The sequence below is a fragment of the Culex quinquefasciatus genome, chromosome 2 (assembly GCF_015732765.1).
Source record: "Culex quinquefasciatus strain JHB chromosome 2, VPISU_Cqui_1.0_pri_paternal, whole genome shotgun sequence".
In the NCBI taxonomy this organism is placed as follows: Eukaryota; Metazoa; Arthropoda; class Insecta; order Diptera; family Culicidae; genus Culex; species Culex quinquefasciatus.
In genome coordinates, this window is record NC_051862.1 from 38547550 (window position 1) to 38572707 (window position 25158).

The window sequence follows — 25158 nt, forward strand, 5'->3', positions numbered from 1 at the left end:
AGGTACGAATTTATGCTGCCACATCACACGGAAACCGTTGTACATACCATCTTTGCTCATGGCGCACAACACACATAAATCATCCATTAAATGCAATACGCAGAGGATTAAAATGCTTATGCAAAAGCAATTCTCATGGGATTGTAGCGTTCTGGTAGATAGCGTAAATCGAAGTTTATTCTTGGATAATTCATCAAGGCTGTGGATTTGGGTAGCTTTTTTGACGACTTTCCAGTTGTCCTCAACAAAAATGCTGACCCGTTTTCACAACCATGTTACTTATTCCAGGGTAGAGTATTTTTTTAGATTGGTACCGTAAACTGGGGTGACTTTAATAGCCAGGGGTGACATTGATAGAAATTTGATTTGACCACTAATTTTGATACATCCAATGTGACAGTCACATATTTGCATATATGTTCGATAATAAGCTATCCCTTATTGCTTACCTACTCAAAATTGTCAAAAATGTTTAGATACGGGCATTCGAAAAACCTATCAAAGTCACCCCGGGCTATCATAGTCACCCCAGTTTACGGTACATAATTAGTAGAACGATGGAGCATTGAACTGATTTCTGCAAATTATCCAAAATAAAACTCCCAGATATATTTTGAAAAACTCGGAAGTACGTTTGATCTTAATATCCGCAGAGATGAAAAATTTTACTGCCCCAACATTTTACAACTCGAAAATTTTGCAAATTTCGCAAAACAATGTTTTCCTATCTCTAAATTTTTCTGTGTTACGTCAAGTTTGAGTTCCTTGGCCTCATTTAAGTCAAATTTGAACAGTTGTTTTCAATATTTCACCACATTGCCGCCATCTTGGATTTAAAAATTCTAAATCACTTGAGCGCAGGTTAGGGTCATACTTAAACTGGACGATCAAAAAATAAGACAGCTAAAAAAATGTTTCGTGATTCGATTATTCGAAGTGAAATTTGCATCGAAAATTTACTAAAAACCAATACACTCAACCCCCGGTGGTGTAGGAAATTTTACGAGCTTTCTGCAAAAACACACGGAACGAAAAATACACGCTATTTCGACATGATTTTTTGATTTGAAGCTTTAAAAGAAAATTTTAAAGGTGAGTTCAAGAATCGTGTATTAAAACCACATTTTTGAAAAGTGATTTATACGCCATCTTTTAATAAATTGCAAAATTCAACTCTCAAGACAATTAAACATAATAGTCGCCATATTGACCACTGTCCTAAGTCCTTTTTGCCTCTCTTAATTTGACATAAGGTTTATCCTTTTGGTTTTTATTGTTTTGGACCTTTGAAAAACAGACTCTAGATTTGATTTATTGGCTTTTGGATAATTTGGTAAACATGTTTTGACAATCCAATTAAGCCGATGCTGATATTTTTCTTAGTTTATGTATGTATGTATCAGACACGGGGTCGACTGGGATCGAACCCAGACCAACAGGGGTGAGAGGCAACCACGCTTATCACTACACCACCGGACCCGGCCGAATGCCCCTCCATCTGGTTGAGTACTTGAACTCCTCGATACTTAGTTAAAAATAGGTGCCGCTAATTTATAAAAGTCATTTCAATGAAAAAATAAAAATTTTCACAAATATTTGTTGTCCTTTCATGCCTTTATCACTATCGTCATCGGTTTCTCGCAAATTTTTGGAATGGGGTTACACCAAATTTTCAAAAATTATTTTAATAAGAGCATTCATTCCTTCATCATCGTTGATCGGAAGGCACGCCGACGAAGAATTGCTGGAGAATCGCGATCGAATTAAATTAATATTTAAAATTTTATATGGCTATCTTTCCGCAGCCGACTGCCCAAGATTTAAAATTTAAACTGAAAAACAAATTGCTCATGGTCACATCACTTCCGCTCGAGTTCTTCGACCTTATATTAGCCTCTTATTATCTACTAACCCCCATGCAGTCGATTGGGCGGTCTCTATCACTCAAGTATTGGACTAACATTCCCATCCACTTCCCAGTAACCCTACCACTGGCCGTAGCCGGGGTCAGTAGTGATCAGCATGGTTACCCTACTAGGGGCCTTTTAGAAAGTGCAAAACGAGGAAAGGTAGCTCCCACTCATCTTCCACGGCACGTGGATGTATCTTTTGGAGGCCCTGGTCAACAACCAAGTAGCAACTAAGGGTACGGGCACTAATGCTTATGCTTATCTTTAGAACACCAAAAGCTTCATTTTTCGGTCAATGAATCGGCATGCAAAACTATCGTCAGGGGCACTTCCCATCCAAAACCAAGATGTTTGATATGTCGCACGACTACTTTAGGATGTTTGCCCAATACGGTTCCGGTACGGAGACCGGTAATCCTTGGAACGGGTCTCAAGGATCGTATGATCAGTATAGTTTTGCATGCTGGTTCATTAAAAAACAAAATTAGTTAGGTGTTACTAATTTATGAATAGATCTGATGAAAATTCCGAAAATAAATAATTCCTGATAGAAAACCGAAGCTTTTGGTGCATCGCATTCCAAACTTAGCAAGAAACCATGTTTCGGTATTTTTGGGCCCGTTTTCCATTTTGCGGCGGTGAGCCTTCCGATCAACGATGATAAAGGAAGGACTGATTTTATCACTGTTAGTAAGAAAACGTTACTTAATCCACCCTAGGGTGGTTGGTGCCTTCCAAAATAGTCACAAAAGGGCGGTGTTTTTCAGTGTTTTATCAATTTGACTCATTATTCATACCACTAGATTGGGTAGTCAGATCTTCATATTGCAGGGCACTTATGTGCTTACAACTTATGATAGGGTAGTGAGATCTCCAATCCAATTCGTGCTCGTTGAAAAGGTCTTTCACTACTTATCCAACGATTGGTCGCATGAGAGATCCGGACAACGTTTTCATCAAAATATGCATAAATAACACTTAAGTGCTTATAACTTTGGTAAGGTTATCAGATCTTCAATGTTTTGGACGCTTTGGAAAGTTATTTTGTTCAGCTATCCAACGATAGGTTGCATGAGAGATCCGGACAACGTTTTCATCAAAATATCTGAGATCCGGCCTCCAAAAAGTGCCTAAATAACACTTAAGTGCTTATAACTTTTGATAGGGTTATCGAATATTCAATGTTTTCGACGCGTTGGAAAGGTCTTTCAAATACCTTTCTGAAAATGTATAACATGAAGGGTTTTCTTACAAAACCATCCTTTTTACAATCTTCCGAACTTTAGTTAAAATCGTTTTTTAGGCATAACTTTTGAAGTACTTAACCAAACTGCATAATTTTCAATTGCGACTTATGGGACCCCAAGACGGATCGAATGAGGCCAAAACGGACAAAATCGGTTAAGCCGGTCTCGAGATAATCGAGTGACATTTTTTTGATCAACGTCCCACCACACACACGGACATTTGCACAGAATTTGATTCTCTGAGTCGATAGGTATACATGAAGGTAGGTCTAGGAGGTCTAATTGAGAAGTTCATTTTTCGAGTGATTTTATAGCCTTTCCTCAGTATGCTGAGGAAGGCAAAAAAGGAGCCGAAAACAATTTTGCAGAGCAACCGCGTGGCCCCGCTGCTTAAGATCAACTTCAGTTTCTTAAAAATAAATGCATGCGAAAACGAAAAATAGAGGAAACCTGATATTTCGAGTAAAATAGAATTAATACAAATATAATTCAAATATCTCTAAATCGTAGACATGGATAAGTGACGAATGACCTCTCTAGGTTAAAGTCACGTTAATAAAATAAATAACAACATAGACATGGATACCACGCCCGTAAACTTTTTTTCTGTTTCAAATAGATTCAATAAATTGACCAAAATAAATTCAACTAACCCTCATCGTGACCCGACGCTACGTAACACCGCTAGTAGACACTTGGTGAACATATAAAGTTGCCCTGAACTGCATTGCTCCGATTGGAAAAATGCACATTTTCAACTGTAACAGCAATCGAATACGGCCGCAGTGCAATAATGTTTTACAAGCTCACACCTCATTCATTCATCCGCCCACGCATCGCAATGATCTTTGGCATTTGATATCGAAAAGGTGCCAATTGATTTTCGCTGCTCACCGGCAATTTGCCGTTTGCTCTTTGCACTCTCGTTGGTTTTTCTATTTCCTTTCACACGAATCGGCTGCCCAATTTGAGCGGTGTTAGGATGGTTCACTTGGTGAGAAGTTATTTGTTTTACTATTTTCAAGAATTCTAAAAATATAGAAAATTGATAATTGATTAAAAATAACGTATTGTAATATTTAAATAATCATTCTATTTAAGTAAATGCAACTACTTCCTATTTAATTGAATGGTATAGCCAAGTGTTTATGTTGCATCACTTACCTTAAAACCGCTCAATAATTGGGTATAGTATCATATGACTTAAGGTACGATAAACTGAGAAATTGCGTTGCCCAACGAAACCCTCCAGCTACATTGCTACATTCCATGACTTTTGCCCGAACCCCAAGTAGCACTAATGGATTTTTCGAGGTGAAAAACGGAAAAGGCTCACCACAAACAACACCTCGCTCACTTCTCCCACAATTGGTGTGGGGGTGCCATTGGAATCGCATAACCTATAATGTGCATGACCGCACACGGCCCACACATTCGGGTGCAGAAAAATGCTGCCGTACACCCACCTGTATAAACCGCCACCTTACCTGTGCCCTGAGTGCACGGTTAAATTCGTTTTGTAACGTGTGGAATGGGCAGGGTGGCAGCTCAAAGTAGTAGAAGTAGTGAGCTATACAAAAAGGGAGCAAAATATTCTGATATATTTTCAAGGTTCAAATATAAATGACTAAGAGGTTAAAAATATTATTGCAGGACTTCATTCGGAAAAATGCAACATTATTATTCATAAAATGTGGTCTTTGTACCAAAACTTTTACAAAAAGTGAAAATTTTCAAAGTTGATTTTTTTAAAATTATTGACCTTCCAAGGAAATCAACATTTTGTTCGAAAATTTTCTAAGTGTCCATAACCCAATTTGTTTTTACTTTTTATTTCGCTTATAATGTAGCCTAGAACTATGAAAAAATTTGGATCAATTTTGTCAAGGACATTATTTTGGCCATGAAATGTGAACTATTACAAAAAGTGAACAAATTTAAAGGAGATTTTGTTGATTACTAAATTTACTCCAATTTTGTCAAGAACATGAATGTGAAATGTTAAATATTTTGTTTATTTTTATATTGCTAGAACTTTGAGTACTTCTAAATATGTTTTTCAAGTTCACTATTTTGGTCATTTGGATATTTTGCCTGGTTTCTGCAAAATTTATATTTTTTTCAAATGTTGAACAACATGTGTAAGCCAAAGTTAACTGATTTTATATAGCATTTGAAAATATGTAATAATTAATTTGAACCAAGTAAATATTCAAATTTTATAATAAACTTATCATAAGGAAACAATATCAAAATCAGTTATTTACCATTGCAAATAACATATCTCACCAATTCCAATTTAAGTTATCGTGAATATTTTTGCCTTCCTCATCTCACTGAGGAAAGGCTATCAAATAACTTGGAAATTAGATTCTTAAATAGACCTCGTAGACCCACCTTCACGTATACATATCGACGTCAAATTCCGAGCAAATGTGTATGTGTGTGTTGGGATGTTTTGGTCTCTTTCGATCAGTTATGCTACAAAATAAATTTCGGCTAGAGTTCAGAATATGTTTTTTCATCATCATCAGTAATTTTATATTTGTTAGAGAGGTGTTTAACCTTTCCAATGAGCCCAAAACATTGAAGATCGGACAACCCTATCAAAAGTTATAAACACTTAAGTGTTATTTATACACTTTTTGAGGCCGGATCTCAGACATTTTGATGAAAACGTTGTTGGATGGGCAATCCAAAAACCTTTCTAACGCGGCCAAAATTTTGACGATCTGACAACCCTACCAAAAGTTATGATTACTTAAGTTTTAATAACAGAATTTTTGGAGGTGGATTTTTTTTTATGAAAATGATGCGACCCATCGATTAAAAACAGGAGAAGAATGATCACTACTCAATACCTACATAAATTGCTAGAGTTCTTCAAAGGCTCAGTTTACATTCAAAATTTAAAAAAGCTCTCACCCTGCTGCTACCGCTGTTAACCTCCCCGGAGAGCCCCGTTGTCTTCGGCGCAGGGCATAAATCATAGGAAAACCCATCATCGCCACCGCAGTGCTCTTCGGTTGCTTGGTTGCTCGGAAGTGCACTGCACAACACAGCCCACACGATCGACCTGTGCGCCCGAGAAAGAGCGAAGAAGCGTATCGCGCAAAAGCGAAAATTGCTTCAGTAATAAGCGCGGTCAGTTACGGGAAGCAGCAGCAGCACCAGCAACAGCTGTGCTCTGGCGGTGGGCTCCACCGAAAAATAACACTTTTTCACATCTCTCTCTCTTTCTTTCTGAATGTTCACTGGATTGAGAAGAAAATTTCGGCTGCTACACTTCTGTTTGTTCCGAGAGGAAGAAAGCGCGATTTACTTCTCCTGCCTTGGGCTGGGAGTCTTTTTGGTTTTTTTTTTCGAATTTCAAATTAGGCTCGCCCTCACGCGACAAGAGTTCCTCTGGCCATGAAGCTTTTCAGTCTGGACGCGCTCGATCACGTGCTCAATCGATGCATTTTCCTCGTTTTTAAAACTCTTGTTGTGATGCTTCTAGGCGATAGTATTCCAGCAGGTCGGCCCAGCAACTGGGAGGATACCCGGAAGCCGAGCTTTTCAGGTGAGTTTTCCTTTGGTTTTTCTGCTTGCTGTTTCTTTTAGTTTTGGTAGTTTTCTATTTAGTTCTTTACTTACCGCTTGAATGCCCCTTCTCTCCTGCAACGCTCAAATGTTAATGATCATTACGTACACAAGAGAGGAACCCATCCACGAAAAAAATAGACTCTCGGACTGTGGTGTGTCTTCGCCCTTTTTCTACGCTGACCTTACTCTTATCGTATCTTGGATTTCTTTCCACTACTCCACTCACTGCAGGTCGTCGTTCGCGGCGCAGCTCATTCAGCGAAGACTCCCAGCTAACGATCGAGAACTTTGGGGGCTCCCAGGACCAGCTGAACACGATCGGACGGTTCGAGCGCGAGCGCAAAATCTCCAACACGAGTCTGACGTCGGCCTCGGTAGAACCCGTTACGCCGGTGCGATCATCCCTCGCAGACGCCCGCGGCTCGATCCAGTTCGGCTACGACACGGACTCGTCCGGCAACGAGAAACAGGACCGGGACACCGAGAAGCCCACGCCAACCCTGCGACGCCACAACAGCACGAATCTACATTCCACCACCAGCAACAGCGTTGAGAAAGACATTATCGATGGTGATATGAGCTACATCGGAGGAGGGGGTGGCGGCGGCGGCGGAGGTGGAGGCGGCGGTCCGGTCAGTGTGTCCGATGTGGTGGAAGCTGCGCCGCGGAGGAAAACCTCCTTCGCGGCGCTGCCCCACAATACGACCACGTGGCAGCAGCAGGCGATAAGTGTGCAAAAAATGGAAGATGCCGGTAAGTTCGCGAACAAACAAAAAAAAAAGAAAATAAACCCCGTTGGATCTAAATTTTGCAATCTTTGCGCTTTTTTTTAGACGAATCCGCACCGGGCTACGAAGACGCGAGCAAAATTTCCACCATCAAGCTGAAGCTGGAGGAAAAGCGGCGCCTGATCGAGCAGGAAAAGCGCCGCATGGAGTCGGCCTGGTCCAAGCAGCTGCAAACGGTTGGAAAACAAGCTTTTACAAGCCATTAACAAGGTGAGAGGGAGGGGCTGTACTCAGAACGCTTCGTGTATGTGCTAATCTAGCATTGATTGATACGATCGAGCATGACGAAACGATTGTGTGTGTGGTGGGTGGTGCATGTGCAACGTTGAGATAATCTGTTCACTTGCGGTTCTTAGTAAGGTTGCTGAATTTTCTAAATTGTGTTTTACTTCCGATCAACAAAACATTCTAAAGTGAACAGATTTTACTCAACCGTGAATGAATGCGGTTTAGCAATAAGCAATGTTGATTACTTGCGTAAAAACATGCATTGAGTTATGGTTGTGTTTTATGCAAATAACAACAATATTTATTAGTGCACTTTGGAAGACAGTAATGACACAGACAAACAGATATATATCTGTTAATTTCGTTGGAGAAAACTATTAGTTTTTATACACAATTTCAAAAATTGATTCAGCTTCCACGTCTGTTTGTCTGTGGTCATATGGTTTCAGTAGATGCCAGTGCCTAACATTCCTGTTTTCTGTTACTTGTAGTCTTGTATTGAGGAACATGTTGGGTATTATGTTGTTATTCTACGAATTTCATATTTGGGAAGCATTATCTTTCTTGAAGTATGTTGTGTTGTTTACTAACAAGGAAACTGAAATGTCGGTGCCGTTTTTGTCATTCGTCAAAAATAAAAATAAAACTGTGAAAATGATTTAATACTTGAAGTGCAACAACAAATTCCAACAACAATTCAAAAACAAAAGATATTCAAAAAAACGTTTCTTAACCCACCATTAGGTGGGTGGTGCCTTCCTCACATTTACAAAGTAGGGGAACAGCATCTAATTCCAGCGTGCCTCTAATGTTGGCAGGTCAGAACTTTGACATTCAATTAAAGCTAATTAAAAGCATTTTCAACTGAAATCGAGTGATAAATAGCCCAATGAGAAGTGAGCAAGCAAGTTTCTATCAAAAGTTTTGCAAAATAAGTTGTTTAAATAGTGAAAATCAGCAAATTGGATGGAGTTAGGAGCGAGTGCTTAACCTGCCAAACATACGAGAATTTCCCCTAATAATGAAAATAAGTTTATGAAAAAAATATATACCTGATACAGACTTTTCCAGAAAACATGCAGACTTTCATTTGAAACAATATGGCAACAGGGCGTTTCGCATCTGGCGCGACTCTCGCACGTAAACAAAAAAATCCGGCCTTTTGAGGTTATGCAAAAAATCACCCTTTTTTGTATCTACAAAAATCTTTTTCTTAGCATAACTTTTTAAATACTTTACTAAACAAAATGAAATTTAATAGGGTCTTAGGGGACCAGAAATTGAACAGAATAAGGTGGATCCGGCCAAAATCGGTCAGTTCTCTCGACTCTGAATTGTGGGTGTAGCGACGAGCTTTATCGTTATCGTTACGCATTAAAATGATCGGCTATGTATAACCTAAGCAATTACAAACGTTGTTTATGGGCAAAATTAAACAACTTTTTAGCAAAAACAGAATGTAAATTTACTCATCGATTGTTGGAATTGCCTTACACAAAGTTTAATATCAAATTTATCAGCCAGATTACATTAAATTTCATTATAAATATTCAAACATCCCATCAAAGGCAAACTTTTCATGGTAAATCTAAAGATCCGTGTTCAGCCCATACCCGGAAGACCCGAGAGATAATACTTTATCGCATCCTTATTTTATTTTCCCCTCTCAACCCACCAACCACATCAATCCTGCACAAACGCCCACACACGCCCTGGTGACGGGACCATTATCCGGATGTGTTGATCCTGTGTAAATACATACCACGTTCGTTCGTTTCGGTGTTCCCGTTGTTTCTCCACCCTGTGTGACCCCTTGACGCAGGGCAAGGGTGGTGGCGGAGGCGTCGGTGGCAGCATGTCAGAGTCGGACACTTCCAAAGAGTCCGGCGATGGCGGCACGGTCATGGAAGACTCGATTAGTGGCACGATGGAACGGGCCGAACGACCATGTTCTCTAAAGGTACGGTTTCTCGGACGGCGGTTATTCTTTCGTTTTGTTTCGTGCTGCCCCGCTTAAGTTGACCGCGCGCTGTGCTTTCCTGATTATTTTGCTTCGCTAACATGAGAAAATACGTGTATCGGTCACCACAAAAAAATGTTTCGATTTTGCTTCCCAGTTTTTCAGTTGCTTAGTAATTGGTAGATTTTTCGGTTTGTCAAACCTGCATGTCGCTTAGTTAATCATTGCTTTAACCGCTACTTATTTTACGTTGAGCATCGCGTTTTAAATTCAATTACCCAATTATTTTCCGGAACAGGATTTGGATGATCAGAGTAAATATGAGTCAAAGTGGAATGCACAAATCATCGAGCCCAAGAAAACGCCAGATTTGGAGAACATGAACTTGGAACAGTATCAAGTAAATAATGTTTTCTTTCTTTATATATACATATAATCTTTCTGTTGTTTAATGACTTTATGCGTTTTGCGCTAACATCTACCAGAGCATACTTTTAGCAATTGTGTAACATATTGCTTGTTCCCGTTTAATACCAGTCTTCAACTGAATATCGCAACATCACATTTACCATAAAAATTCTAATAACCATCCTTTTTCGCTTTCCCACCACCTCTTTCTCGCTTGTGTTTTCTTTCCTTTTTTCCGTTTTCCGCCGTTACACTCTTTCTCCTCGAAAATTAACCACATCCACACGAAACCCCCACAACTCTTCACGCGACCGCCGATAACGCTCGCGTACTTGTGCGCGCCTTGGCCCCCACAACACCCCCATTAGCAAAGTATCTCACATATGAACACAAACCTGCATGACATCCAGGCCGACATCCAGCGACTCACCCAGCAGCAGAACCAGATCCAGGCACAGGCCCTGCAAGCCCAGCAGCTCATCCACGCGCAGCAAATCGCAAATCTGCTCAGCCAGGTAAGTGCGCGCGCGCGCTCGCATCACTTCATTTCATTTTTCAAACTGGCCGGTCATTAAATAGCTCCCTCGCGTCACGCGATCACCATCCCACCCGATGATGATTGGTGAATGTTTCGGGCTCCCCTTCTACTTTCCTGTTGTTTTTGCTTAAGTTTGGGTTTTTTTTTTTTTTTGTTAGTAAGAGTTTATAAAAATATATATTTTTGAGACAATCTGTTGGTTTTAACGCAGAGTTTAGTTGTTAAGATAGATGAGAACATTTCTCTCTTCGGCAGAATTGCGTTTTTCTCTCTTTCTTGCACTCTTCAATTTCTCTCCATAATTCAGCTCTCCAAGGAGAAGCTTTCCGTGCAAAAAAGGTTTAGCCCTGCTAGCTTGAGGGACTTTTACATATCTATGTGTTGAAAGTGAGCTCTCTCTCGTACACTGCTGATGAGCTTTCGTTTCTTTCCAGCAATACGGCTCCCAGCAAAACATCCAACAGAGCATCCCCGGCACGTACCGGCCCATCAACACTCAGCTGTACAGTTCTAGTCCACATTTGCCACAGCAAGCCGCACCGCTACTGCAGCAACAGCAGCAATCCCCAATAAACTACGGCACGCGGCCACCAAGCCGAGATCCCTACCTGACGCAGCAGCAGCAAATGCACACGCTTCAGTATGTAAACGATCAGGGACAATACATCCAGCAGGCCCAGCAACAGCAGCAGCAGCAGTTCAACAATAGCCACATGGGCTACGAGAACGGTGCCGGGCAGTACCGGAAGGAAAACCAATACTCATCGAATCCATACCTGAACATGGACCAGCAACAGCAACAGTTTTATCAAGACTCGAATCACTACCGGGATCCATACTTACCGCAGGAGGTAAAGGAGCCTCCCATCTCACAACAACAACAGCAGCAGCAACACAATCAGTTCTTTCTGCACGACAACAGTGGAGGAACACCGCCGCAGCCTGCCCAACGCAGGACGTGGGCTCAGTCGGCGGCGGCTGCCGCAACCCAGCGTGGAGGTAGTGCCGCCTCCAGTGACATAACGCTGGACATTAACGCATGGAACCAGGGCATCAAGAGTTCACCGTATAACAAATCTCCTAGTCAAAGCGGCTTCTCGCTGCATCACAACGGTGACTCTGGTGGACTCGGGGACGGTAGTCAGCAGCAGCGGCACGGCGGCAGCCAACAGTCATTCCAGAACCTGTTCGAGGTTCACCACGGTTCGTCGGCCGGCAGCCCCCAGCACAGCCGAGTACGCAACCAAATCTCCCAAATGATCAACCACGGCAGCAGCAACAACTCGTCACCGAGCGCCGAGACGCGTAGCCATCACGACAGCTTCCGGGACCACCGGCCGATGCCACTTTCGCCCCCGATCGACGACATGGCCCCGCAAAGCATATCGTTCATCGGCGACGAAGACACCGGCGACATCGAGATCAACACATCGAAAAGCAACAGCTTCGCGCAACGCCAACAGCAGCAACAGCTGGAACAGCTGTACGGAAGCAGCAGACCGGGCAGTAAAATGCAAAACAACACCAGCAACGGTCAGGAGCTGGACAAACACCTGAGCAAGCTGAACATCACCAGTGGCAATCGCACGTACCGAATTCCGTCGCCAACGCGACCCACCCTCAACTCCAACAGTTTCCATGTAATTATAGCTTTGTATAATCTCACCAAGCAATTATCCAACTAAATCCCCCCAAACCATTTTCAGGATCCCCAGCAGGACGACGTCAACGAGAAGGGCTACATCTCGTTCGACAACGAGCAGCCCAAGGCCCAAGCCGCCGCTACGGACGAAGCGCTCGCCCAAAAGGACAAACTGGGCGGCAGCGACGTGGACCTCAGCGAAAAGAGCAAAGAATCCGAAAAGTTCAGCCATAGAGGTGAGTGCGCGGTGACCCACTTTTTTAAGTTATCTCAAAATGTACTATTGATGAGTTAGTTTTTTGGGTCAATCGATTCCCGGGGCACGGTTTGAGCCTTCCGAAAAGGAAAGTGACTCGCGACGGCCAGTAAAATTGTGTGTTAACTTGCTAATTGTGAAACTGCTGTCGGAAGATTCACTTTCAGTTTGTAGCATGGTCCACTCCGCACAACACACACCAGTCAGTCTGGCCAAAGCATACGGCTTAGGAGACACTCTTCTTCGGGGGAGGGGCGGTCGTAGTCGTTGTGTTTATTTTGCTTCTCGCTCCGCCGGTTGCCGTGTGTGCCCTTCGGCCGTGACGACACGAACCGTTGAAAGAAAACTGCGGAGTTTTCGAGCAGTCCATAAACTATGTGCTTTATCAGCTGATGGCGTGTGCGACGGGGGTGTCCAGTGCGGCCAGAACTCTAATGAACAAACCCCGCTTTACTTGGTCGGGTGAATGCTAAAAAAAGGAAAATTGTACTCTCGTGTTAAAGCGAATTAGTCAAATGAAGTGGTGGGTTTCATGTCCAGCTGCGATGGCAACCCAGTCGTCCTACTCGCGCTCTGATTTTCCCACTTATGAAGTCATAAGTTCAACTTTCTCATCAATGGCGATTTTCGTCGAACACGTCGTTCCACCCGCGCGCAACGGTTGAGTGCAGCCATAAAAACAAGGTCATGTGTGCGTTTCTTATCTTAAACGATGCCTCCGCGCCATCGTCGCCCCTTCTCGGGGGTGGGCGGGCCATTGGTTTCCTTTTCTTTCCTCGTTCCATGTTACTGCTCGCGCTGTGCCACCGCTAGAAAACAATCAAAACAATTTTGGCACCTTCAGCGTCAAGACGGCCAACAGCTTCGGGGCCAACTTCAACGAGGAACAGGTCGTGGGTCGCAAGAGTATCATCGACAGTGCAACGTCACCGTTCGAGACGGCGCCCGCTGGAAATCGGTCCGGCAGTAGCAACAACAACAGCCTGAGCGCGGGCATGGCGGCCACCATGGGCCGGAACATGGACGGCGAGTGGCGCCACCACCAGGAGGACATGACGAACCATGCCAACAACAACAACAACAACATCCACCACTACAACAACAACAACGGCAGCAGTAACGGTGTCGACGGGTACGGAAGCGAGAACGAGCGGAAGGCCAAACTTGTGATAGGGACCGACGTGTCCAACCTGGATCCGGTGAGTAGCGTTTTAAAAACAATTTATTAAGCTTATCGTGCCATGCACATCTGGTCATGGTTTGGTGCAGCAAATTACGACGATGACGACGATTTTGAAGGTTGTTTTGGATTGCAACCAATCGAACGATCATAATCAGAGTGTAATAATTCGTTTGTATGGTTGTGTGGACAACCCGGAAATGTAAGCTGGAATGTGAAGGGGTGGCCAAATATAGTTTCTCTTTTTGGCGTGATCGAATAGTGTCAATGTGCTTCAAGTTATACAATGATATAAATTTGATACCTACAATAAATATGAAAGCGGCCATCACCGGCTCCATGGCTTAAAGGTAGCGGCTTCTGAACATAGAATATGACAAAACACGATTTGAATCGGCTGAATCGATTTGCACCTTTAGGATTGGTGGTCTGGGAAGCTACCCTTCTTTCGGACATCAGAAGGTTGACAAACTACAGCATCTAATTCCAACTTGCCTCTAATGTTGCCATATCAGCACTTTGACATTCAATTACAGCTCATTAAAAGCGTTTTAAACCGAGTAAACCGAGTAATAAATAGCTCAATAAGAAGTGAGCAAGTAAGTTTCTATCACAAGTTTTGCAAAATTAGTTGTTTAAAAAAGCAATTTGGACGCAATTAGGAGCGAGTGCTTAACCTGCCAAACATACGAGAATTTCCCCTAGTAATGATCCGTAGTGAAGAACCGTGCCACCTTCTCATATTTTACCCATTTTTGCTTTCCTCGCCTTACTAAGGAAAGGCTATAAATCACTCGAAAAATTAACTTATTACTTTGACCTCCTAGACCCACCTTCACGTACCTACTCAGAATCAAATTCTGAGCAAATATCTGTGTATGTGCACCGAAATATATGCATCCACTCGATTATCTCGGCAAAGGCTGAACGGATTTTAACCGTTTTGGAAAATTATGAAGTTTAGTAATTTACTTCAAAAGTTATGCTAAAAACGATTTTGACTTAAGTCCGGAAGATTGTAAAAAGGGTAGTTTTTGTAAGAAACCCCGTTCAGAAAGGTATTAAAAAGACTTTCTAAAGAGTCCAAAACATTGAAGATCTGACAACCCGATCAAAATTTATAAGCACTTAAGTATTTTTTATACACTTTTTAGAAGTCGGATGACTTTTATTTTGATTGTAGCGGACTGTATTAAGATGCTGTTCGAACCCGCTCCGGCGTCCGAACCGGGAGGCCACACCGCAGGGAATCTTTCCGGTGATTCGCGGACGAGCAAAATGAAAGACGTGTTTCGCTCTTGAATGCTCTTTCTAACTGACGTTTATTGTTTCTCTTCTTCTTCTTCCTCCTCAACGGCAAAACAGCACGAAACGGCGCCAAAGACGTTTACGTAGACAGACCGGCCGCGCACCGAGGGGTCGATCGCTGTTTAACCGCAAACATTCTCCCCGCCTTGAGACAGCGTCTCAACCTTCTTCTGATCTCCTGCACCGAGCGATGGTACTCGTGCTTTCCTCGTCGCGTCTTCACGTTCCGAACCAGTCCCGCTTGATCTGGCCAGCCTCGCGAACTGCATCCCTGGGGTGCTTGAGCCGGAACGCTTCTCCGGTCGCAGGTTGTAGAGGGCCGCTTCTCGAGAATCTGCTTGCCCTTCGTGTACTTGTACTTGTTCGCCGGACCAACAGTTCGGAGTTTCTTGCATAGCTTCGTGTTTTGTCGATCCAGATTGTTCCGCGAGACCCCGGTCGTTGTGGCGTAGCAGCCGTCGTGAACGACCCGGAGTTTGATCCCGATGATGTCCTCCTTCACAATCTGTTCCTTGGAGTTGGATTTCCGTTGGAACTTGCCTTTGTTGGCCCGCAGGCGCTTTGTACCGAGGATCTCCTGGTCCTCCAAGGACAACCGCAAGGAGCGATTGATGTCGAGTTCCTGGGCGACGTTAAGAACCATGTAGGGAGTGCGTGTTCGACACGGCTTCCAGATTTTCCTCGCCACCATCCATCCGAAGATGGAACGCTGTGCCACGAGGATTCTTTGTAGATTCTTGACCTGTCCATCTGCTACGCTGAAGCGCTGACTCGGCAAGGCCGTCGTCAGGCCTCCCAAAACGTAGGCTTGCGTGGTGAGCTTGGTTTCACAGTTGAAACGCGAAGGCATCACCCGCGTGTCTGCGCCGGGCGTGGTCCCGACGATATCTCCGTTGGCCTCGGAGACTTCCAGAGAGGCATTCGTGCACTTCATCCCAAAGCGCTTGACCGATTCCTCTGTGATGTGGGATACTTGTGATCCGCTGTTGTTGTTGACGAGACCTCGCACCTGTTGCGATTCTCCGTCCTCTTTCTCCTTGCAGACGATCTCCGCAGGCGGTAATGGCACCGACGACCATCTCGATTGAGTTGCGTTCTCGGAGACCGACGAGACCTCCGTTCTCCTTGGTTGTGTTGCAGGTCGGTCGCGGCCTGCCTCTTCCGGTTCTTGAATCTGCTGCTGCTGCAAGCATAGCATTGTGTGGTGTCGTTGCTGGCAGCCGGCCGTGCGGCACGCTTGCAACTTCTCTTCGGCAGGCTTGGCAAACACCTTCAGCGCCTCCGCGACGCTTTGGGGTTCCGAATTCGACACCTGACTCCCCGCCGGTGGCGCCAGTGGCGGCGGGTTCTGGCACTGCATGAGGAGAATCTGCTGTTGTGTCTCCTGAATGATCCTGACGGCGTCCCACAGATCATCGCTTTTCTGCCGATTGCCCGTACCGGCCTTGGACTCGCTGTCCTCCAGGCGCTCAGCATACAAATCCTTTGCTCGATAGTACGCTTCTTCGAACTGAAGTCGGTTGTTGAACTCCTCCTCCAGGTTGGGTGTAGCCTCCTCAATCGCGGTTTGGACGGCTTCGAAACACCGAGCAAGTTCGATGAGTTTGTCCCGCCGTTCCGCCACTTCGCCGAGGGACGGATTGCGAGCCTTGACTGTTTTCGCGGTGGACAGTTCCTCCTTCACCTGCGCGAGAATGACGTCACGCTCCGAGGTGAGGGCCTTCTGTTCTGGTTCCATATCCGACGCGCGAAGGACCAAAATGTAGCGGACTGTATTAAGATGCTGTTCGAACCCGCTCCGGCGTCCGAACCGGGAGGCCACACCGCAGGGAATCTTTCCGGTGATTCGCGGACGAGCAAAATGAAAGACGTGTTTCGCTCTTGAATGCTCTTTCTAACTGACGTTTATTGTTTCTCTTCTTCTTCTTCCTCCTCAACGGCAAAACAGCACGAAACGGCGCCAAAGACGTTTACGTAGACAGACCGGCCGCGCACCGAGGGGTCGATCGCTGTTTAACCGCAAACATTGATAAAACCCTTGTTCGGATCTGTCATGCGAACCATCGTTGGATGGGTAATCAAAAGACCTCTCCAACGGACATTGAAGATTTGACAAACCTTTAAAAAATTAAAAGCACTTAAGTGTTGTTCATCTCAAATATTTTAATAAAAACGTTGGATTTCCTATGAGCACAAAACATTGAAGATCTGACGATCTTTCAAAAGTTATGAGCACTTAGACTTCAAAAGATTGAAGATCTGACAGCCCTATCAATAGTTATAAGCACTTAAGTGTTATGTATATTTTTTTAAGCCGGGTCTCAGATATTTTGATAAAAATTTAGTCTATCAAGCGATAGCTATTGGATAATTTATCAAAAGACCTTACCGATTAGCCAGAAAGATTGATGATCTGAAAACCCTATGAGTAATGAAGCTTAATTTGTAAAACGCGTTTAAAGGGAATGGGGCAATTCTGATTGAAGGAGCTATTAGACTATGGCAAACAAACAAAAAACCTACTTTTTTGCGTTTGACAGTTTGCCAAACCCGCAAACTTGTTTGTGGCAAACTCGCAAACCAAGTCAAATTTATGTGATGTTTCTGTAAACAAATGCAGGCAAACTGTTTGACTTAGGGACTATCTATTTGAATTACTAGCACAGATTTCTCATTAAGGACAAATTCAGCATGCTTTTTCAAAAGATAAATAAAGATTCATATAAAAGAAGTTTCAATCTTGTCGTGCTATCTTGACACACCCTGCAAATTGATGTATATACTGGCCAAAAGGATTTCAGGTCAGAACGCGTTTGACACACGTACAAGCCCCACTAGCCTACGCATTTGTAATTATAATTCGGGAAGTCCCGACCAAATTCAACCAAATTTCGGGACAATGCACAGAATGCCCAACCAAATAAAATATGTTTGTTATTGTTTACACTGCGTGCTCTAGTTTTTGTTTATTTTAAGTCAAACATAAAAACGCGTTTTCTCTTTCCTAAAACGCGTCCACGGTTTATGGATGGTCCCTTATATTTTTTCTATTATTTTTTTTAGAACTCCGTCGACGAGATGGAACGCAAAAAGGAGAAGATCATGCTGCAGTCGCTCCAGCGGCGACAGCAGGCCGAGGAGGCCAAAGCGCGCAAAGAGATCGAGGCGATGCAGCGGCGGGAAAAGGAGCGCGAAAGGAGGAGGAACGAGCGCGCAAAAAGGAGGAACAGTTTGCCCGGCGGCAGCAGATCCTCGAAGCGCACAAGGTCAAAAAAGCCATCGAAGAAGCGGAGAGAGAAGTAAGCGATTAGGGTCTCAATTGAAGACACCTAGATTGGTTGCTGATTGTTTGCATTTTCCTACTCCTCCTCAGGGTAAGACCATTGACCGGGAGCTGTTGATGAAGCACCAGCAGCACCAGGCCATGATGAACCAGTCATCGTCAGCGCAACTGCACCAAACCCCAACCCCAGCGGCCAAAATGCGACCTCAGAAGCTGAGCCGGCCTCGGCCCAAGACCATCCACGTGGAGACCGGTTCGGTGGACCTGAGCGAAACGTCCAGCCTCAGCAGTCGGGGCAAAAAGGGCTCCAACTCGAATTTGACCGGTGAGTACCGACGAAGGTGCGACGAGGGTCATCTCTTCTGGAATGTGTCCCGTCGTCGTTTTGCTTTTGTGTCTGTTGTGATTTTTCGAATTTCTGTCCTAAAAGCTATCGAATTTCGGCGAGACAAGATTCTTTAGTTTGTTTGATTTTATTACAGAATTCGTTCACCTTTTCGTTTTGATTAAATTTTGTTTTATTTTTTCAATTCTTTAACAATTGTCTTCGGTTCCATGTGTTCCATGTGCCACGTTTTGTTGTGCTTTTTGTGTGTGCGCCCCCTTCTTGATCATCGTCGTCACATCAAACCAGGAATCGGCCTGCAGAGTTCCAACTCCATGCGACGAGATTACTACCGAGGATCGCAGGATTCACTAGCAATAAGAGGTAAGGTGTCCCCATTATGGTTTTTTTGTCGTATTTTGCATTCTGTTTTTATATATTGTTTACATTGTTTAGTGATATTCGTTCGAGCAAGTTAATTTATGTAGGATAAGTTGAATGTGTTCAGTTCCGTTTAATTCCCATGTCTCGCTAGCGATGAGCTCTAATGATTGTCTCTTGTCCATTACATTGCATTTGTATGTGTATACCTACGTTTCCTCGATGTCTGCGACAACCCACATTCCCTGCTTCCTTCCTTTCTCCTTCAACCGAAAAGTTTGTCCGCTTGTGAACTTGACCAAAGAATCGTTGAACTTCGAAGGTAATGTTTGTTTGCTTTGCCACCATCAAAGAGTTGTTTTATATGTCGTTGTGTACCGCGTTGTTGCTTGAAACTGTTTGTTTCCGCGGTGGAGGGTTTCTCACTAACCAGAAATTACGGGTTTTAAAGGAACAGAATTATCTTTTATTGTTGTGATACGAATAATAATTGGGCAAAAATAAGTATTTATAAATGATTGAAAAAAAAAACAACTTTTCAACTATCAGTCCAATTCTCCACGAAATCGGCAGAATAAATGCGATTCCCTAGGGCTTCCATATGACTGAACTGCAATCACAGAGAACAGATGTATATCATTGAAGAAACAGCATTGAAAAACGTGTGTAAAAATTCAAACCAAAATTCGTTGAAATGAGCTAGAGTGTGCACCATCCGCCTAGATAGCGCCACTTCCAAAATCATGATGGCCTTCAGTAGCAGGACGTTGGACCATCCAATCACTTCACAAAACATTCCGTATGAACGACATCAGACCCATGTCTGACTATCCTTCGCCCAAAAAATATTTTTTGAATGAATTTTTTGTTCTGTTTTTGTTAATGTCAATGATTTTTTGCATTAATTCTAGTTAACAGTGAAGTGGATGGTATATTTTAACAAGATAAACATTTACTTTTGTTCGAAATTTTTGAGCCATTCTATATTGTTATATCAAGTATTTTTAGCCGCGACGGTGGCGCCGCCAAGCGTATCTTTTACACTCTAATTTCTTTGATGCAAGATTGTACGCAACGCATTTTTTTTTAGTGCAACATTACACACAAGTTCGAGCCTAGATGTACATCTGTTCTCTGTGCTGCAACTGTGTATCATTGGTTCGTCCAGACAAATCTCCATTCAATTTTGGCTGCTGCTCATGTAAAATTGTACGAAAATATTCGAAAATCAATGTTTTAAGAATATTCGAAAATTTGTATCTTGAGATTATTTGAAAATCTGTAATGGGCGGCTAAACATTTTGACAGTTTGGATTATTTTGCAAATTCGTCTCAAATCCGATAATAATATTGACCATTTTTGAGAGCTCAATGCTAAAGTCGAGAGAATATTGTCACTAACTCACACCATGAAAACAAATGTGTTCATTCGTCAATTGAAACATTAAATCTCCAACAAGCGTCATACATCGACTTCTGACCACTCTTGAATCACCAGGCGGTGGTGGCCGAGGCAGTAAAGCCATTTAGTTAGTTTGTCAAAGGTCCCTGGTTCGATTCCCGCATATGACACATTTTGTTTTGACGAATGAACTTTCATTTGGAAATAAACTCGAGGCCATTATTCTCTCGTTCATTTCAAGCTGTGTTCTCTCTGTCCGTAAATGGTACCGCTGTTCTCTTGGCTCGAGGCCACAATTCTCTCGAAACAGGTCTTCAGTCCCAGTTTTGGGTTTACCTTGACAATTTTTGGATTTTTCAAAATTGTCATGAGTTTATAGTTCATGTTCCGGGAAGCAACTTTTCCAAAGCGTACGAAGAGATTCGTCTACTATTAATAATGTTGAAAACGAAAACTACAACCTTTTTAATTAATAGAAAAACACGATTTAGTGTTTGCCACCAAATCTCAAGAGAGCGTACTTTTACTACGCAACGCAAAATTTAGATTTTTGGACCCCCTCACCCAACCACCCACCCACTCCCACCCCCAAATGTCCAATACAAAATTTGAAATTCTCGCTCTTGACAAAAGTGGATAACAGTCGTTTCTTCAATGATAGGCAGTATGCCTACAGTGAGAAAAATCGAGCCAATTCGTTCTGCTGCCGAAAAAGCTTGTAGAAAAACTTTGAGTTTTGAACCGAAAATGTTATAAACTCGGTACCATTCTCCAGAGTAGACGAATCGCTTCGGTGTCTTTGGCAATGCTGTTACATGAGACACGAACTATTAGCTCTTAAAGTTTTTAAAAACCCCTGTCGAAATCAATGATGCTCACACAGTACTGTTCGTTAAAAGAGTGTTGTTTAACTAGGCTGTAGTCAAACGTCAAAAAACAATAACAAAGCAAAATGATCGAGGGGTAAGCGGATGCAAAAAAAATCCACAAATGTTTTTTTTGCAGTTTTTTTTTTTATTTAATGTTACACCCAAAAATATGTAAACTCTAGAGATGTATTCTAGCAAATTTTATTGTTATATTTTAATCTGAATATATCCCCTCGTCATTTTTGATCAGCCCAATTACCGAACCGGTACTGTATTTGGAATTTGGCTTCAGTACACTTCATTTTGTTACATCTTAACGAACAGCTGCTAGAATTGTCTGGATACTTGTAGTGACAAATAAACCCAGTAAGAAAATTTGCTCGAGTTTCGAGCCAAATTTCCTTACGAGCGAAAGTCAAGTGAAATACAAGCGGAATATGTGTCTGGGTTTCGATGAGAATTAGTCATAAATGAATTGCGTTTCACAACACAAAACAAACTTGAAAGTTTTTATTAATCTTAAATGTGGTTCCCCTGGTGTTGGTAAAGAATTAGAATTTAGATCGCTTTGACGTACGTAGTTATCGTAGTTAGTCCTTGTCGCCGGAAAAGCTTAAATATTTGCAGATGTGCTTCCCCGTTCAGTCCCAAAAAAATCCTACATACTAGTGTAGAGTCCAAGTAGTCGATAGTACCTAACTAACAATTTTTATATATTTTTCTTCTTTTCCTCGCCTGTAATAACTCACAATATACACCTCGCCGTAAACTTCGCGTGCTCTTGTAAATTATCGCGACGATTTTGCACCATCTCCACTCAATTGCGATCTAAAAATAAACAAACATCAACACAACTGCCAATATATCTAGAATCACCGGATGAATATCAAGTAGCAGCTCAACACCGATCGGCCGACGAGGCTCGTACAAAACTGGAAGAGGTTGGTGGCGGTTTCTACCCAACTTTAACTTTGTTTTTCTATATTGTTTTGAAACGTGTTCCACTTTAATCTATACTAACCTTTCACGATTAGTTTCACCACTAGTTAAGTATCAACTAATCATCTCCAGTTCACATGCATGAACTCTTGACTCATTAGAATGACAACACGCTAATTTAATTTTGCATGATTGTTATCTTTAGTTTAATCTTGAATATTTCTAACAGTCAGTCATGCCTCTTCTCTCTTAGATTTCACAGTTCAAATGCATGTCATTTCTTCGTTCTGGTAGCCCAAATTCACACGACCACGTTCAAAATTTCAACGTTACGGTTTTGGGTCCTCCATTTTTTGTTTGTTTTCCTCTGTGAAAATAAATCTGTTTTGGTATTTTGTTTCCTTCTTCATTGACGTGCACATAAGATTTATTCTATCTTATATCAAACTTTCACACCTTGTTTCACTTTTATTCTGGCTTCAGTTTTTATTTTGAAATAGTATATTTACTGAAACAATATCTTATCAACACTACGTATACAACGAGCAGTTACCTTCAGTTTGCAGATTTCTTTTTCGACTTTATTTCCATTTCTCAAGCGGTTGTCGTTCCAATATAAAAGTATACATTTTTTTCGTGAAACATTAAACCCTTTCGCTCAAAGATATGTTATGTGATGAAACCAACATTCTCGATAGTATAGGCCAAAGGGAAGAGAACAACTTTTACCCAACCACAGAAAGAAAAAAATAAACAAGCACACAAATCACCAACCAACCACAACCCTAATTGTTTTGCAGAACCGGCGACGATCGAACGCGGTCGTACCCTATCACGTATCTCGCTAGCGAAAGGTGCCAATTTCCGGGGACGTAAATCCAACTCCCTGATGAATCTATGCGGTAAGGTTCCTCCCTCCCAACTCCCCCACATTCGTCAATCAATGCTGCCAACCAAACAAAAAAAAAACATGAAAATATACACAGACACACGTGAGACAGTTTTGTGTTTTTCTCTGTTTTCTTCTGTTTTTTTGGGAGGCACATTTATTTGGTTGTTTTTTTGGTTTTTGGTGAAAAGGTTCATACTTTGGTCTACAGGAAAACTTTTAATACTTATTGGTTAATGTGAGCAAACTTCTTTGGAACAGCTTGATCTAAATGGAGCGGGTTAAAAATTTACAGCTTTTTGTTTATAATTGGGTTTACAACAGTTTTTAGTTTCGAGACAATTCTGATGCACATTATTTAGCTTCTCTTGTTAAATCTATACAAATCGAAAATGCATTAAAAACTAACATAAAACTTTTATGATAAAAGTTACTCAAATCACTGTAACTAGTTTCAAGCACTACAATACTTGAACTTAACACACACGCCAATACTAACACAACACGATAGCCAAACAATTAGAAAACATTTGTGAAAATTTACACTAAGCTGTTAGTAGGAAAAAGTGAAACATATTTCTCAAACTAGATAAAAACAGTTCAGTATCAACGAACCATGCTGTGCGTTAGGTGTGCATCTGTTCGAAACAATCGAATCTCACCCGTTGATCCTCGTTCGATACGATTCTCTGTGTGGTGTTGTGAGCGCTGTCGAAGAATCAACCACCAGTGCCAATTAGATGATTGTAATTCATTTGAAAATATAAATTCCCCGAAATCGGTTCGTTCGGTTGCGGTGCAAACCAACAATGGAGGCTTAAGCCATCAATACACGGTGACAAACAATAGTTTTGAGCCAGGATGGAACAGACGAAGTTATTGTTTTGGACAAAAAGCTGACCTGGACAGGTCGGCTTGGCGGTGGTCGTTTAATAATGGTATGTAGTATTGTTCCACGCATAATTTACGATTATTTTTGCCAAGCTTTCACGATTTGATTGACAGAGTAATCGAACAAGCATTGAAGTTTGTAACCAAACAAATTCCAGAGCTTGTCTAACAATTTTACTATTTGTACTGTTAAATGCTAGAACATATAATAAAATTACCAAAAAAAAAGCTTTGTTAATTCAATTTTTTGTTGTCAAAATTTGGGTATCAAATTGCGCAAAATTTTAAATTGTTTTTCACTGTATTACATTTTTTATGTATAACAAGCCTTATTCGACAAACTTCGTTCTGACTTTTTTCGTTGTTGACGTTTTTTGAATTTTTGCTTATTCAGCCTCCTGTGATCAAAATTTCATTTTACGTAACTTTTTTCATACAATTATTTTCAAAAATATGTAGTAATTTGTTCAATTTTAGTATTTTACACCAAAATTGTGATACCGTGTAGAACTATACGAAATTAGGCGTCGTTTGATACCCATATTGCTAATTTTGAAAATATAAGTTTAAAAAACGGTATTTTGTGATTTTTGACCATAACGTTTTATCAAAAGTTTTAAAATTCTGAGATGTTTTATTTTCTTGAATATGTTCATTTCAAGGCTTACTTGAATTGAGTTAAAAATAATAAAGTTATGAAGCCCTTTTAGTAATTTTAAGCGGTTAAAACACGATTAAGCATCGTTTCTGATATTTATACACAACGTATTTTACAACAAAAAATAAATAAATACATTTACAAGACAACAATTTACCATTTACTAACAAGGAAGGTCGCGAAGTATTTTTTTCAAGATTGATTTAAAAATCTATTTTAAACCCTTTGTGGTGATAATAACAATAACCGTAACATCAAGGAGGTATTAGACTATGACAAACAAACAAACTCAAAGTGCGTGTTTGACAGTTTGCCAAACTCGCAAGCAAACAAAAAAAGCAGACAAACTGCCAAAAGTTCGAGTTTGTTTGTTTGTCATACATAGTCATATACCTCCTTTACGTTGAAAGAGTTATCGTTGGTTATTGTATTGCCAATAAAATCATCGTATTAGGGTAATTCTCTACCAAC

At 41.8% G+C, this 25158-nt stretch overlaps 1 protein-coding gene across 1 annotated transcript in view; it reads left to right on the plus strand.

The window, feature by feature from the left end:
* The window catches only part of LOC6037820 (patronin), a 93798-nt gene that overhangs the window by 56597 nt on the left and 12043 nt on the right, over window positions 1-25158 (plus strand). Inside the window, 19 exon segments of the mRNA XM_038254921.1 lie at window positions 6657-6719; window positions 6974-7495; window positions 7576-7723; window positions 7725-7740; window positions 9581-9718; window positions 10017-10118; window positions 10495-10641; window positions 11099-12304; window positions 12371-12429; window positions 12431-12471; window positions 12474-12542; window positions 13376-13761; window positions 18114-18240; window positions 18243-18349; window positions 18424-18658; window positions 18968-19042; window positions 22181-22195; window positions 22198-22251; window positions 23050-23151. Of these exon segments, the coding sequence (XP_038110849.1) occupies window positions 6657-6719; window positions 6974-7495; window positions 7576-7723; window positions 7725-7740; window positions 9581-9718; window positions 10017-10118; window positions 10495-10641; window positions 11099-12304; window positions 12371-12429; window positions 12431-12471; window positions 12474-12542; window positions 13376-13761; window positions 18114-18240; window positions 18243-18349; window positions 18424-18658; window positions 18968-19042; window positions 22181-22195; window positions 22198-22251; window positions 23050-23151 (3612 nt within the window).